General features: G+C 38.2%; 1 protein-coding gene across 1 annotated transcript; it reads right to left on the reverse strand.

Annotated features, from left to right (window-relative positions):
- Positions 1-43: 43 nt before the first annotated feature.
- LOC111804849 (myosin-11) lies at positions 44-12049 on the reverse strand. The gene is made up of 37 exons (XM_023689646.2): positions 11915-12049; positions 10888-11031; positions 10663-10808; positions 10438-10594; positions 10290-10348; positions 10015-10174; positions 9767-9916; positions 9531-9667; positions 9300-9446; positions 9055-9156; positions 8879-8936; positions 8698-8799; positions 8066-8103; positions 7786-7912; positions 7538-7708; positions 7227-7358; positions 7054-7163; positions 6843-6903; positions 6568-6745; positions 6011-6216; positions 5803-5922; positions 4855-4953; positions 4379-4600; positions 4089-4228; positions 3433-3544; positions 3308-3355; positions 2972-3223; positions 2736-2891; positions 2449-2655; positions 2222-2365; positions 2079-2149; positions 1898-1997; positions 1769-1825; positions 1608-1664; positions 1421-1501; positions 1213-1295; positions 44-537 (listed from the first exon to the last, which is right to left on the reverse strand). Exons 1-37 carry the CDS (start codon positions 12047-12049, stop codon positions 414-416), a joined length of 4593 nt encoding a protein of 1530 aa, XP_023545414.2. The 3' UTR covers positions 44-413.
- Between the last annotated feature and the right edge of the window lie 732 nt (positions 12050-12781).

Below are 12781 nucleotides of genomic sequence, written 5' to 3' on the forward strand. Positions count from 1 at the left end.
TCTGCTAGCGGTGGGCTTTTGTAAACAGGTTGATCAAACGCTATTCTGAACTGATGGCTTATTATTTATAAAGGTAATGGAAACAATCTCAGAGAAAATACAACTAAAGTACAAAGAAAATGAGGAGATCTATGATACCACCGCCTTCTACTTCAGTGGCTGTCTCAAAAAATCTAAAACTCATACAAAGTGTAGTGAAGAAATTTGGGCTACAATGCTACGCAACTGATTTGGAGCTATTTCTTAGCCATTCTGCAGGCACAGTAGCTCCATTTCACTTCAAACTGCACGCCATATTTGATTCTGTAGAACCTCTGGAACAAATAAGCATGTGGGAGGGTTCCAATTCGGACAGAAACTTGACAATTTACGCTCCGAGAGAGAGAGAGAGAGAGAGATCGAAGATTTGTTCATTAGTCTGTTCGTGGCAACAAGAAACTAAAGCCCGAGTTCTCTCGAATCAGCGGCGGTGGTTCGATGTCTCCGATGTCTATTTGTTCCATTGACTTTGATAAATCATCAACTGAGAATGGAATGCTGCAGTACAAGCAACCAATAAACATGTTAAGGTTGTTTTGTTTTGTGTTTGGTAAAACAAACAAGGTAGTGAGTGGTTCATATTTGCTTCACTCCTTTGCCTTTTAATAAGTTTTTTCCATAAAGATAGAAAAATTATAAATTTACGATCTGTAATAGTCCAAGTCCACCGTTAATAGATATTGCCTGTTTCGGCCCATTACGTATCACCATCAGCCTCACGGTTTTAAAACGCGTTTGCTAGGGAAAAGTTTCCACATTTTTATAAGGAATGCTTCGTTCCCCTCTCCAACCGATGTGGGATCTCACAATCCACCCCCCTTGGGGGCCCAGCATCCTCGCTGGCCCACCGCCCGGTGCCTGGCTTTGACACCATTTGTAACAGCCCAAGCCCACCGCTAGCACATATTGTCCACTTTGGCCCGTTACGTATTACCGTCAGTCTCACGGTTTTAAAACGCGTCTGCTAGGGAGAGGTTTCCACACCCTTATAAGGAATGTTTCGTTCTCTTCTCCAACCAATGTGGGATCTCACAATAGAGGTGTTACATTAAAATCCTGCTACACAGCAAAGTTCATAGATCTTTGAATCCAATCCTAATCCATCTGGGCTGTAAAATAAAGGGTAAATAGCATTCCTAGGCTCTTTATTTTGACAATGTTGTTTATACTGACCTCGAGTCGTCGTCCAATAGAAATGAATTGCTAATTGCATGGTTCGAATCTTCTGTCATTAACACCCTCATATTGGATATAACCTAGGAGAATATAGAAACAATAAAGATCTATTAAATTTTTGCAACAATGAATATGAACAAGAGTGGTTCATACACAAATCTCTAGAGCTGAAGCACAAGAGATGATACAATGTGTAAAATCTTACATCAGGAGAGACACTATGGGTGCCATATTTGTCGTCCCAGTACATCGTACTGATACGATACAGCTGCTGTATGCTTAGTACCTGTGAGTGAAGAATTTGGTTTATTAATTTACGAGGAACGGGTGAATGACTGCATAAAACGTACGTAGGTATGAACATTGTACACAATATGCTTAGCGTCACTTACAGGACATAGATCGTGACTTATTTCGTCCAGTGTCTTTTTCGGTTTTTGATGAATAACCTATTATATTATTAAAGCAAGAAGTCAGCCTAGTTTCCTGTTTTCTGATTCGAAAAGTTTTCTGAGGTAGGACATTTACATAATAAAAGGATGGGGAGATATACCAGAAACCCGATCGCTTGTCTAATATGCTTTAGCTCGTCCCAAGCCGAACCTGCATACTGTACATTAAGTTTGTCAGTTACTAACCGTTTAAAAGAAATAAACGAGGTAAAGCGGCATATTCGAGGTACCTCATCAGTAGCATTATAACACCAATCCTCTAATTCAGACAGCCCAGCTTTGACGTATTCGCCGTTGCTAAACGAACAACATTCTCGTCGTAATAGAAGACTGTTAAGAAAGAAACATGTTAGCTAACTGACAAAAGTTTCTAGTTAAGTACCTCAAGAACAAGAAATGAGAGATGAATACCTGTTAAATAGTTGAACGTTGATGAAAGAAAATATTTGTATGAAGACTTTACGAACCAAAAACGGGGGAACCTATAACGACATTACATGATTCAGACAAAAGAAAATAATTCAAATCATTCAAATAACAGAGGTTCTGCATACATGATTTGCTTTTAAGGTGTTTAGGAAGTTCCCGAGGCTCTTCACGATTCCTTGCCAGTGAGCGATTAAGGCACGCTGCGCCTCCGTGGTGGCAACTGAACGAGAGGATCCCTTCACCAAACTTGCTCTTGATGTTCTTGGGGCCTTTTCCATATTACATGAACAAGAGTTGAAACTAAAGAAGTGAACCAGATAATTCATAAGGCAAAGACTCTAATACTACATACCTGGATGCACAATCCTAGCAGTGGAGAAATTTCTTTCTTAAGATTATCTCTTATCATTCCATAAATTTTCTCTACATAAGCTGTGAGCTGCTGCTTGAAAAGCAAAGCAGGGTACTTCGCTTCAACTTGCCTTAAACTGTCCACTCCACCACTAGTTCCACCATTGATTAAGGATAGATTGACTCCTTGTGGAGCTCCTCGAAAACTCTAGAACAAGTTAAAGACATCAAGTATGATACTAGTTCATATATAAAACAACAAAGGTTTGTGAAGTTTTGTGTATTAACTTGAGTCATCCTCCCAAATAGTGTAGCTGACGACGATCGCCGACGCTGTGGAGCCATTCCAGCAGCACCACTTGCTTTCAAAGTACGCTGAAGCAGTAAGAGAAGCGTCGAAGCGTTGGATAACCAATAGGCCAAGACGTCATTGTTATCCTGAGTCTGGAAAGGAATTGTGTTGTATTCACTAAATTAGAAAGACATACAGAAAAGAGTGAAGTATAAGTGTAATTGGTTCAAACCTCGATAGCATTGCCTATAGTTTGAATTATCCTATCAAATACGCTGGTGCGTTCGACTTCAAATGACCGCCACTGAAGTAAGCACTTGTAGATGATACAAGCAGCTATTGGCCTGTTTGCTGCAAAGCCAAGGTGCTGTGCAATACATCTAATGAGCAATTCCTGATTCTCTTGCTGTTTCTCATTAAGTGATTTTTGAGGTTTATCCTCCACTTCTGAATCCCTTTGGTTAATAGAAGGGCTGTGTAGATCCTGATTCAGTCATAATAAATGAGGAAAGTGAGTTTTTATTGATTCATTCAAACAAATTCTATGTTGAAGAAAAGCTTTACTAACCAAAGGCGTCCTCCCTTCCCCTCCATAATGACCACTTTCAGCACCTCTCTGTCATTTGTCATAAAAATTTCACATATAAATATTGAGGCCTTAATCTTTCCTACAATGCTAATATCTGATGATACCTGAAGAATCGATCTAGACCGTCCCGAGAGGATTTTATTAGGTGCCATAGACACAGCTTGTTGGCGTAAAACTTGATTCTCTGATTCCAAATTGGAAAGCTTCTCTTCTAGCCTAATCAAGAGAGTGTTCAGTTAATCAATTCATGAAAGTCAAATTAGTAGTTCTTATTCAGGCAATCTGAGTGGGGTTTTTGTAAAGATTAAATATTTTCTATCTACATAAGGTCAACAAAAGGTTAAACAAATAAAATGAATTTCCTAAAGTGTGAGATCCCACATCGGTTGGGGAGGAGAACGAAACATTCTTTATAAGGGTGTGGAAACCTCTCCTTAGCAGACGCGTTTTAAAAATCTTGATGTGAAGCCCGAAAGGGAAAACTCAAAGAGGACAATATCAGAGCTAAACATCGAGTGATGTGCCAACGAGGAGGCTGATCCCCGAAGGAGGATGGACACGATGCTGAGCTCCGAAGGAGGTGGATTGTGAGATCACACATCGATTGGGGAGGAGAACAAAACATTCTTTATAAGGGTGTGGAAACCTCTCCCTAGCAGACACGTTTTTAAAACCTTGAGGGAAGTCAGAAAGGGAAAGCCTAAAGAGGGCAGTATCTACTGGCGGTGTGCTTGAGCTATTACAATAATAATGATATTACCTGGTCAATGACTCCTGGAGCTGATGAGCTTTTTTCTCAGTATCTTCTAACTTTTTACGTTGTTCTTCTCTAGACTGTTCTACTTCACCATATTTTTTCTCATATTCATCCGCTCTGTTTTTCTCCGTCTCTAGCGACGTCTGAGAAGTCGTAAAACAAACATAAGAGAAGATTGTCAACCATTGACTTTAAAGTACTTGCATAACAACTCAATTAGGGAAACGAAAAGGCTCAGAACAAGAAACGATTTAGCTAAATTCAGTTTATATGATGAGAAAATTCATTACTACCTTTAAGCTTTCTACTTCTGCTGTCAAATCACCAATTTTCTTAGTATCTTCAACCAGCACTTGGGTTTCTTGTATAACAGCAGGTTCTTCTTCAACAGCCTTCTTCACAGCCTCTCGCTCCTTAACAAGCAATGAGTTAGTTTCGTCAGCTTTTGCCTGCAGTTCTTGCAAAGAATGTTGTAATTTTGCTATCTCCTGTGCTTTTGCCTCTTCCAGGTCCGTCTGCATAGATGATTCAAAGCTTAGCAGCCAAAACATATATATCTCAGCACAACTATGGTTTCTGGGGTCAACCATAAAGGATTAAAGACTACAAGTAATTGATTGTTTCAAATTGACCAGTTCTTTTAGATTTAGTTGAAAAGGACCTCCCTGTATGCATTATTAGGAAGTATTTTCCATAGTTCATAATCCAAGGATAAGTTTTAGTAAAAGAAAACATATCAAATTCAATGTTAAAACGTCATAAAAATTACCCTTAGGCGTTTTTCTAATTGTATGCGCCAAGTAAGTTCCTCCACTTTCTTTTCCAACTTGTCCTTTGCTTCTTTAAGTGCACCAGTCTCCCTTGCAGCCTGAAAGAAGTTGTTTTTAAGTTGCCCACTATGGAAACAGAGAACAGGCTTGATATATTGTTTAGACTCATAAAATATGCACATAAACTTGAGATTTAAGATTAGAAAACAAAACACAGATGCTCGCCTATTATATACTAAAAGCACCATTGTGAGATCTCACATCGGTTGGGGAGGAGAACGAACATTCTGGTGTGGAAGTCTCTCCCTAAGAGAAGTATTTTAAAACCTTGAGGAGAAGCCCGAAAGGGAAGCCCAAAGAGAACAATATATGCTATAGACACCGAACGATGTACCAGCGAGGAGGCTAAGCCCCGAAAGAGAAAGCCCAAAGAGGACAATATCTGCTAGTGGTGGGCTTGGATTATTACAAATGGTAACAGAGCTAGACACCAGGTGATGTACCAGCGAGGAGGCTGAGCCCTGAAAGGGAAAGCCCAAAGAAGATAATATCTGCTAACGGTGAGTTTTGGGCTGTTACAACCATAGACATACTACTTATAATATTGGTACACATTACAAATAGTTTTAACATTTTAATAAAGCAACCACTCCACAAAAGTAATATTAAATCAATGAGTCATGATCAGCTAAAGTCAAAAGCTATTTTTTATCCTAAGTAATATCTAATCTTGACTAGGATCACCCTAAGTCTCCTCCAATTGGCCTGATAAAAAAATTATTTGTAAAGCTTTGAAGCTAACGTTGATATTCAGTCATTTATAACAAGGCTTTGTAGCCCATTCAGTGCTGATTCCCATCCTTGGTTGGTTATTCCAACTGATAAATTTTCAAGCATATGGCTATCAATGAAATTCGATACAGGATGATGAATTGATCAATGCTCACCAATTTGAGTTTTCTAAGTTCCTTTCTAGCAACTTTTCCCCTCCATCTACATTGTGCAACTATTGAGCCTCTCTGAAGTTTCGTATAGTACGAGGCAGCTTTATGGCAACGCCATCGAGCCTGTAATTTTACATATCAACACGAAAATATTTAATCTAATATGAACAATAAGATATCGCTTGGATCGATGAAAATACAAGTAGGGAACCTGAATGATAATTGCTGCCTTTGTCTGCTTCCTAAACCTAAATTCATTCCTAGCTGCCATTGCCCTTAAACCAGTTTGCACAACAAGCACTGAGCTTTGTAGTCTTTTATAGGCTGTTCTCGCTTCAAATCTTCGAGCATGTTTCTGAATTTTCACAGCAGCTGCCTCCCTCTTCAAATTCTTGAAAAGTTTGCAAGCCAGTTTTCCTATAATCATGGCAGTTGCATGTAATAAAAGAACCTTAGCAACCTACTTGACTGCAAGCTTAAAAAAAAATCATCAATTAAAACAATGGGGTTCTTCGGTTAGAAACCACGACTCTCCCCAATAGTATGATATGTCCACTTTGAGCACAAGCTCTCATGGCTTTGCTTTTGGTTTCCCCAAAAGGCCTCATACCAATGGAGATGTATTCCTTACATATAAACCCATGATCAACTCCTTAATTAGTCGATGTGGGACTCCTCCCCCAACAATCCTCAACATCTTCATAAAAGGAAATGACATTAATGATATTATAGAACTCATATACTGGCAAGTTATTGCAACTGGCTTACCTCTCCATCTAGATTGCACGTGTATGGTTGCCTTTCGTAACGCAATAAACTGTTTACGAGCAATATGGGTTCGTGTGCGTCGTTGAATAGTCTTTGCGGCATTACTCAACACCTCTGCTCTCCGAGCATCTAATTCAGCCATCTGACCAGCCCTCAGGAATACTTTTGTTTTACCTATCTGCAAAATGCAAGTTAAAATATATGCCTCATGTCCACCACATATGACTGCATGCTTCGGAAGTACTAAAAAGCTCGAAGGAACTTTCTCTCTTTACCTGAAAGCCTTTAAGTCCCTGCTGTTCTAATATCTTTTTGCACACTGCTTTTTCATCATAGCTGCTCACCAAGAAAAAGAGAATGGTTTCAGAATGCAGAATATCAAATCCAAATGAACATCAGATGTGCTCTCTATTTCCCCCACCAAAAAATTTAAGAGTGTATGAGAGTAAAAAAGAACTGGAAAATATTCTTTAAAAAGACACTTACTTTCCTTCTAAGGATTCTTGAGCTAAAATTCCGAATCGGTTAATGAATTCAAAGAATGCACGGCGAGTAGGGTACCCAGCACAACTGATTCTGATTGCCTCTAAGACACCCTATAAAAGCATCATGAAATTATTGTAGAGAACAGAATAAGAGAGAAGAAAAGTAGTACTCACACCACAACGCAGTTGTTGCATTATGTTGACATTCTCAAAGATGGCAGGTTTTAAGAGGTTGTTTGGCTTCACACATCTGATGTAGTGAGGTTCTGTGGAATTTAATGTCTCCATTAATTGTTGTAGTTGTAGCTGCAAAACATAGAATTTAACACTTACGACACATAGAGATATCTTAGTTTCCAAGAAAAATCAAGTTAGGATGATACATTTAAAAGTGATTGATCTCATCGCTTTAAGGTTGAGGCTTGAATTTGTTGTTTGTTCTTCATATCACAAATAAATTATTGTGGTGATTGAGAGAAAATTACCTTAAAGCGAGACCCAATTGAAGAAAACTTGGAAGATTTTGCAGATTCTTCTTTGAGTGGGGGGAAAAGACCGGCTACAAATGGACATTTGGAGGCACCTAACAAATCCTGATGTTCAGGAACAACATAATCCTTGTTTTTGTCCAAAAACTGTTCAGATTGATACAAAACCTGAAAACAAGTACTTGAATTGTAAGAGTAAAATCTTCCCTGCCATGAACAAAATTATGTCTTGGAGTTTATATTACCTCTCCAGCATAATGAGCGATCGTAAAATCTGTTCGAGAAAGTTTTGGCTTTAGAAACCGCTTATGTGTTTTGAAAGTCTGATAGAGCTTGTTTGCAAATGTTTCATGTGTTGATTTTGGAAACATGCTGAAAGAAAAAGAATTAGAGTGTTAAACAAAACACATATGAGCCACAACTTCTCTGAGAATTGTGTAATGTCAAGGAATTCCCCTGACTGATAATGGTCAGTCTCTGTGAAAAGTGATATTTTAGATCATAATTAGAATTACAATAGCTCACCAAGCTTCGTCAAGGAGAGCCACAATTCCACCAGGTTTCTGTCAAATAAAGTTACCACAACTAACTTCAGAAAAGTATGATAATACGAATGTATAAGAATACATCAAAACCATAGTCATAACTACAGAGGCATATTGAAATCTGAACAGATTTTCTCGTAAAAGTTAACTCAAAATTGTAACAGCCCAAGGCCACCGCTAGGAGATATTATCCACTTTGGCTCATTAGGTATCGCTGTCAGCCTCACGGTTTTAAAGCGCGTTTGTTAGGGAGAGGTTTCCACACCCTTATAAAGAATGCTTCGTTCCTCTCTCCAACCGATGTGGGATCTCACAATCCACTCCCCTACAAAGGTGTGGAAACCTCTCTCTAGTAGACGCGTTTTAAGACTATAAGGTTGATGGCAATATATAACGGGCCAAAGCGGACAATATCTACTAGCCGTTGCCTCAAGCTGTTACAAAAATGGTCATCTATGTAATTTAGTTCAAGCATTTTTTTCCCACCTTTAGTCTGATAATGGTGCAATGTTCAAGGAACTATTTGATGCATCTAAGTTTACATGGTTGAAACTTGCAATACAAGTCATAGAATAGAACGGAAAAAGAAGAGGAAAATGAAAGATATCTAACCCTTTCAATGAGATCCAACACATCTTGGTTGTCAACAAACTCAATATAACTCCAATCAATCTCTTCTTTCGTGTATTCTTCTTGTTCCATTTTGAAAACGTGCTGGACACCCAAGAAAAATGTATATCAACTAATGAAAAAGAAAATTAGAGTGCTTAAATGGAGTAATGCTGAAAGCCACCTGATTGAAATGTTGCTGTAACTTCTCGTTTGTGAAATTAATACAGAACTGCTCAAAACTGCACAGCATATACTGAAATTAAGTTACAAGAATTTCCAAAGAACAACTACAAAGCTTACATGGATATAATCACATAAACATGCACATGATCCATATTGACAATCATTATTCCTTACCTGTTAGCTTTGAAGCTTTCAAAACCGTAGATATCAAGGACACCAATCAGGGACTTGGAATTAGGATCTTGTCCAATTGAGACATTAATCTTATCAACCAGCCTGCATATGGGAAAAAAAATACATTTAGAGCCCATATGAACTTAGTATTTCTTTCTAGTTTCAATCTTGTATAAACGTTCCAGGGTGTAGTTCAATGATTAGCCATTAAAGTGGATGCCATTTTCTAAAAGCTGGGAACTCACCAGTCAAATAGTCGAGAATATATAGTTTTGGCCAAACCATCACGGCTGACAGCCGCACTTTGAGGATCCAAGCTACGTTTTATGACTTCTTCAGGGGTGATCATGACACGCTTACATAATGCATCTTCGAGGCCAGCATTATCACACCTAAAACAAGCGCGGTTAGATGAATACCTCCACAATATAAAAGATGTAAATATTTGAAGCACAATTTTAATGCAGGATAAGTACATGAGAAGCTCTGCAGTCATTTTAAGATGAAACTTAGCGTTGTCATCTTTCGGAACTGATGAATCAACATCTTTTCCCTTGGTAAATACAATGTTTCCAAGATGAAGAATTGCAGCAACAACTCTAAAGATTGCTTCCTGACAGAGTAAAGAGAGAGAAGAGAGGAAAGACATAAGATGATTATCTATCTATGCTCAAAATTAGGACATAGTTACAAGCTTCAGCTGATACCATACCTGCTCCCTCGCACTTATTCCAACGATATCCATAGCTCTTCTAGTGGCAAGATAGTCATGAGCATCACTTACATCAACCAGCTCATAGCAATTTGATTGATTAAGATAATGAAATGACTTGGGGTTTCCCAGCTTGTATTTTTCAATTTCCTGTTATATCACAAACCAGGACTATGCCAAATCACATGTTCAATGTTCTAAATAATCTAAAATTCTTAGTTAGCGGTGTCAAAGAAACTGCTGAGAACCTCCTGAGGTGCAGCACAAAGGAGGTAAAAGCAATGATAATTGCGCTCGGGATCAGACACTTGGCAAACACGAGATCTCTCGAGGAGGTAAGTTCGTATAGCTGCTCCTGAGATTCTTCCATGCTTGTCAAACTGGATTTCAACAAATTTACCAAAGCGACTGTATGAAGAGAATAATTCTCAGCAACAATTTGAGAAATGAAAATTTGCTGCTTAAATGAGTTTCTAGTAATAAATTTGCATGCATTATTAACTTTCACCCTCCACGATTTTACCTGGAATTGTTATTTCTGACAGTTTTTGCATTTCCAAAAGCTTCAAGCACTGGATTTGACTGCAAATAGAATTTAAGGGAGAACATACCATGAGACTTGAATCAAAAGCTAACTACGTAAGATTTGATATGAAAGTCATTTATGATACCTCAAGAACTTGTTGCTCAACTGTTCGTCCTTCAGTGGCCACCCGGCCACCTAAAAATGCAAGGTAACGCATGAGCATTTTTGTGGTTTCAGTTTTCCCTGCTCCACTTTCACCACTGACCAGAATTGAATTGCTTTTACCCTCAATGATCATTGCCCTGTTTTTGTACAAATATTAATAGTTGATATGTGAAATTTTTTCAGGAGGAACATGTTGAAATCTAACCTGTATGCAACATCAGCAACAGCAAACACATGAGGGCTCAGTTCTCCAAATGGTGCTCCTTTGTATTGATGCATCATGTGACCATCATAAAGATGAGGCAATCTTTGGAATGGATTAATTGCAATAAGAATATTGCCAGTGTATGTCTGCAATAAGAAGGAATATTGTATGATTTTTTTTTTCTTGAACAAAGTGACAGTTACTATATGAATGGTGAAAATTTACATAGATTTCGTTGAGTTCATATCGAATTTTTAAATTTTGTAGAACTCCAGGCTCATGCAAGTAAGATAGCTTCGTCATGTCATCGACACCACCAGCTGGAGCCTCCATATCTTTGGGATATATTTTGGCTAATTTTGCAACAACCTAAAATGCCAAATAGCACATACAAATCAATATTTGTTGAGATATATGGAGCAGAGATTGGCAGCGTTTCTAAGAGAGGCCACAAGATGCATCATTCTTTCAGTATGCGGTAACCATGCATTTCAAAATATAATGTCCTCTTCATTTCCATCATTCTTCGTAATCTAAAAATGAATAAGATAAATTTTAGAAATAGACTACAAATTGGTAGTTTCCTTTGAAGATTTTCTGTAATAGCCTAAGCCCACCGTTAGCAGATATTGCCTGCTTTGACCCGTTATGTATGGTCATCAGCCTCATGATTTAAAAACGCATCTACTAGGGAGAGGTTTCCACACCCTTATAAGGAATGTTTCGTTCCTCTCTCCAACCGATGTGGGATCTCACAATCCACCTCCTTTGGGGGCTAGCATTCTCCTAGCACACCACCCTGTGTCTAGCTCTGGATACCTTTTGTAATAGCCCAAACCCACGGCTAGTAGATATTGTCCTCTTTGGACTTTCCCTTCCAAGCTTCCCCTCAAGATCTTAAAACGCGTCCACTAGGGAGAGTTTTTTACACCCTTATAAAGGAATGCTTTGTTCCCCTCTCTAACCAATGTGGGATCTCACATTTTCAGTATGCGGTAAACATGCATTTCTTAGACTAAATCCACACATAGTTACTAGGACTCATAATTTCAAATATAAACTGATCCTTTTAGTAACATTCTTTTTTCTTTTTATTTCGCGGGATTGATGACTCTGTGGATGTACTTTGTTTGCCTATGTAGTAGGATTTCTTGCCTTCGGATCTTCCTATGAATAGTCTTGTTCTAGTAAAATATTAATTCTAATAGGGAAAAAAACAAAAAGAGAAAAGAAAGAAAAGATCTTTGCCTACTTTTTTTCCATTGCTGGCTTCGATCTCAGCTTCCTGCCCTGTTATCTTGGATACCTGTCCATCAATCCAAGCATCTTCTGGATCTTCAATCCAGACATGAGAACCTACAATAATGTTAACTGGAGTACCCTGCATATGTTGAAAAGAAAAACTTAACTCAGAAACTAGCACAATTCACTATTTTGAAAGAAATAATAGCTTAAATTTACTTCAATGTATATACACCCCTACCAAGAAGCTAACATAAATTATGCAAAGTGGCATCTATCCCAATTATTGACTTCTAAAGTTTTCAATACATACTTCTATGAGCAGGATCCTTCACTTATAACCATTAACTTCCCACATTCTTTTAACACTCATTATGTTCAAAGTCCGTTCGAAGACTACAAACCGAAATCGATTAAAAGATAGTTGCAGCAAAAATATACAGCAAGCTAGTCAGCAGCATCAAATCAGAACAATAAATCTTCAGCCAAACATAAAACCTGTAAGCTATAACTTCTTTTTATGTGATTCAATCAAGAAATTTGATGGAAGTTCACCAACCATTTCAAATGCTGCAATCTGAAGCTTGTTGATGATTGGGTACTTTCGTCGAACACTTCAGCTGCCTAATTCATACACCATACCAGAGACACGACGGCTAAAGAAAACTTCACCTTGATCAAAGCAAGAATGACCCAAAATGGCCCATTTGGCCAAGTTCATAGCTAAATTGAAATCAGAAAGTAGAAAATAAAAGATGGGTCGGAGTGGAATGCAACAAAACGCAGAAAAGAGACATTTCGAGAAGAAATGGCGGAAAGGAAAGTGAAAAAAATGAAGGAAAAGAAGGTATTGTGACGTGAGAAAGTAAAATTTGTG

This window comes from Cucurbita pepo, chromosome 11 (genome assembly GCF_057944985.1).
Source record: "Cucurbita pepo subsp. pepo isolate OVF chromosome 11, ASM5794498v1, whole genome shotgun sequence".
Taxonomy (NCBI): domain Eukaryota; kingdom Viridiplantae; phylum Streptophyta; class Magnoliopsida; order Cucurbitales; family Cucurbitaceae; genus Cucurbita; species Cucurbita pepo.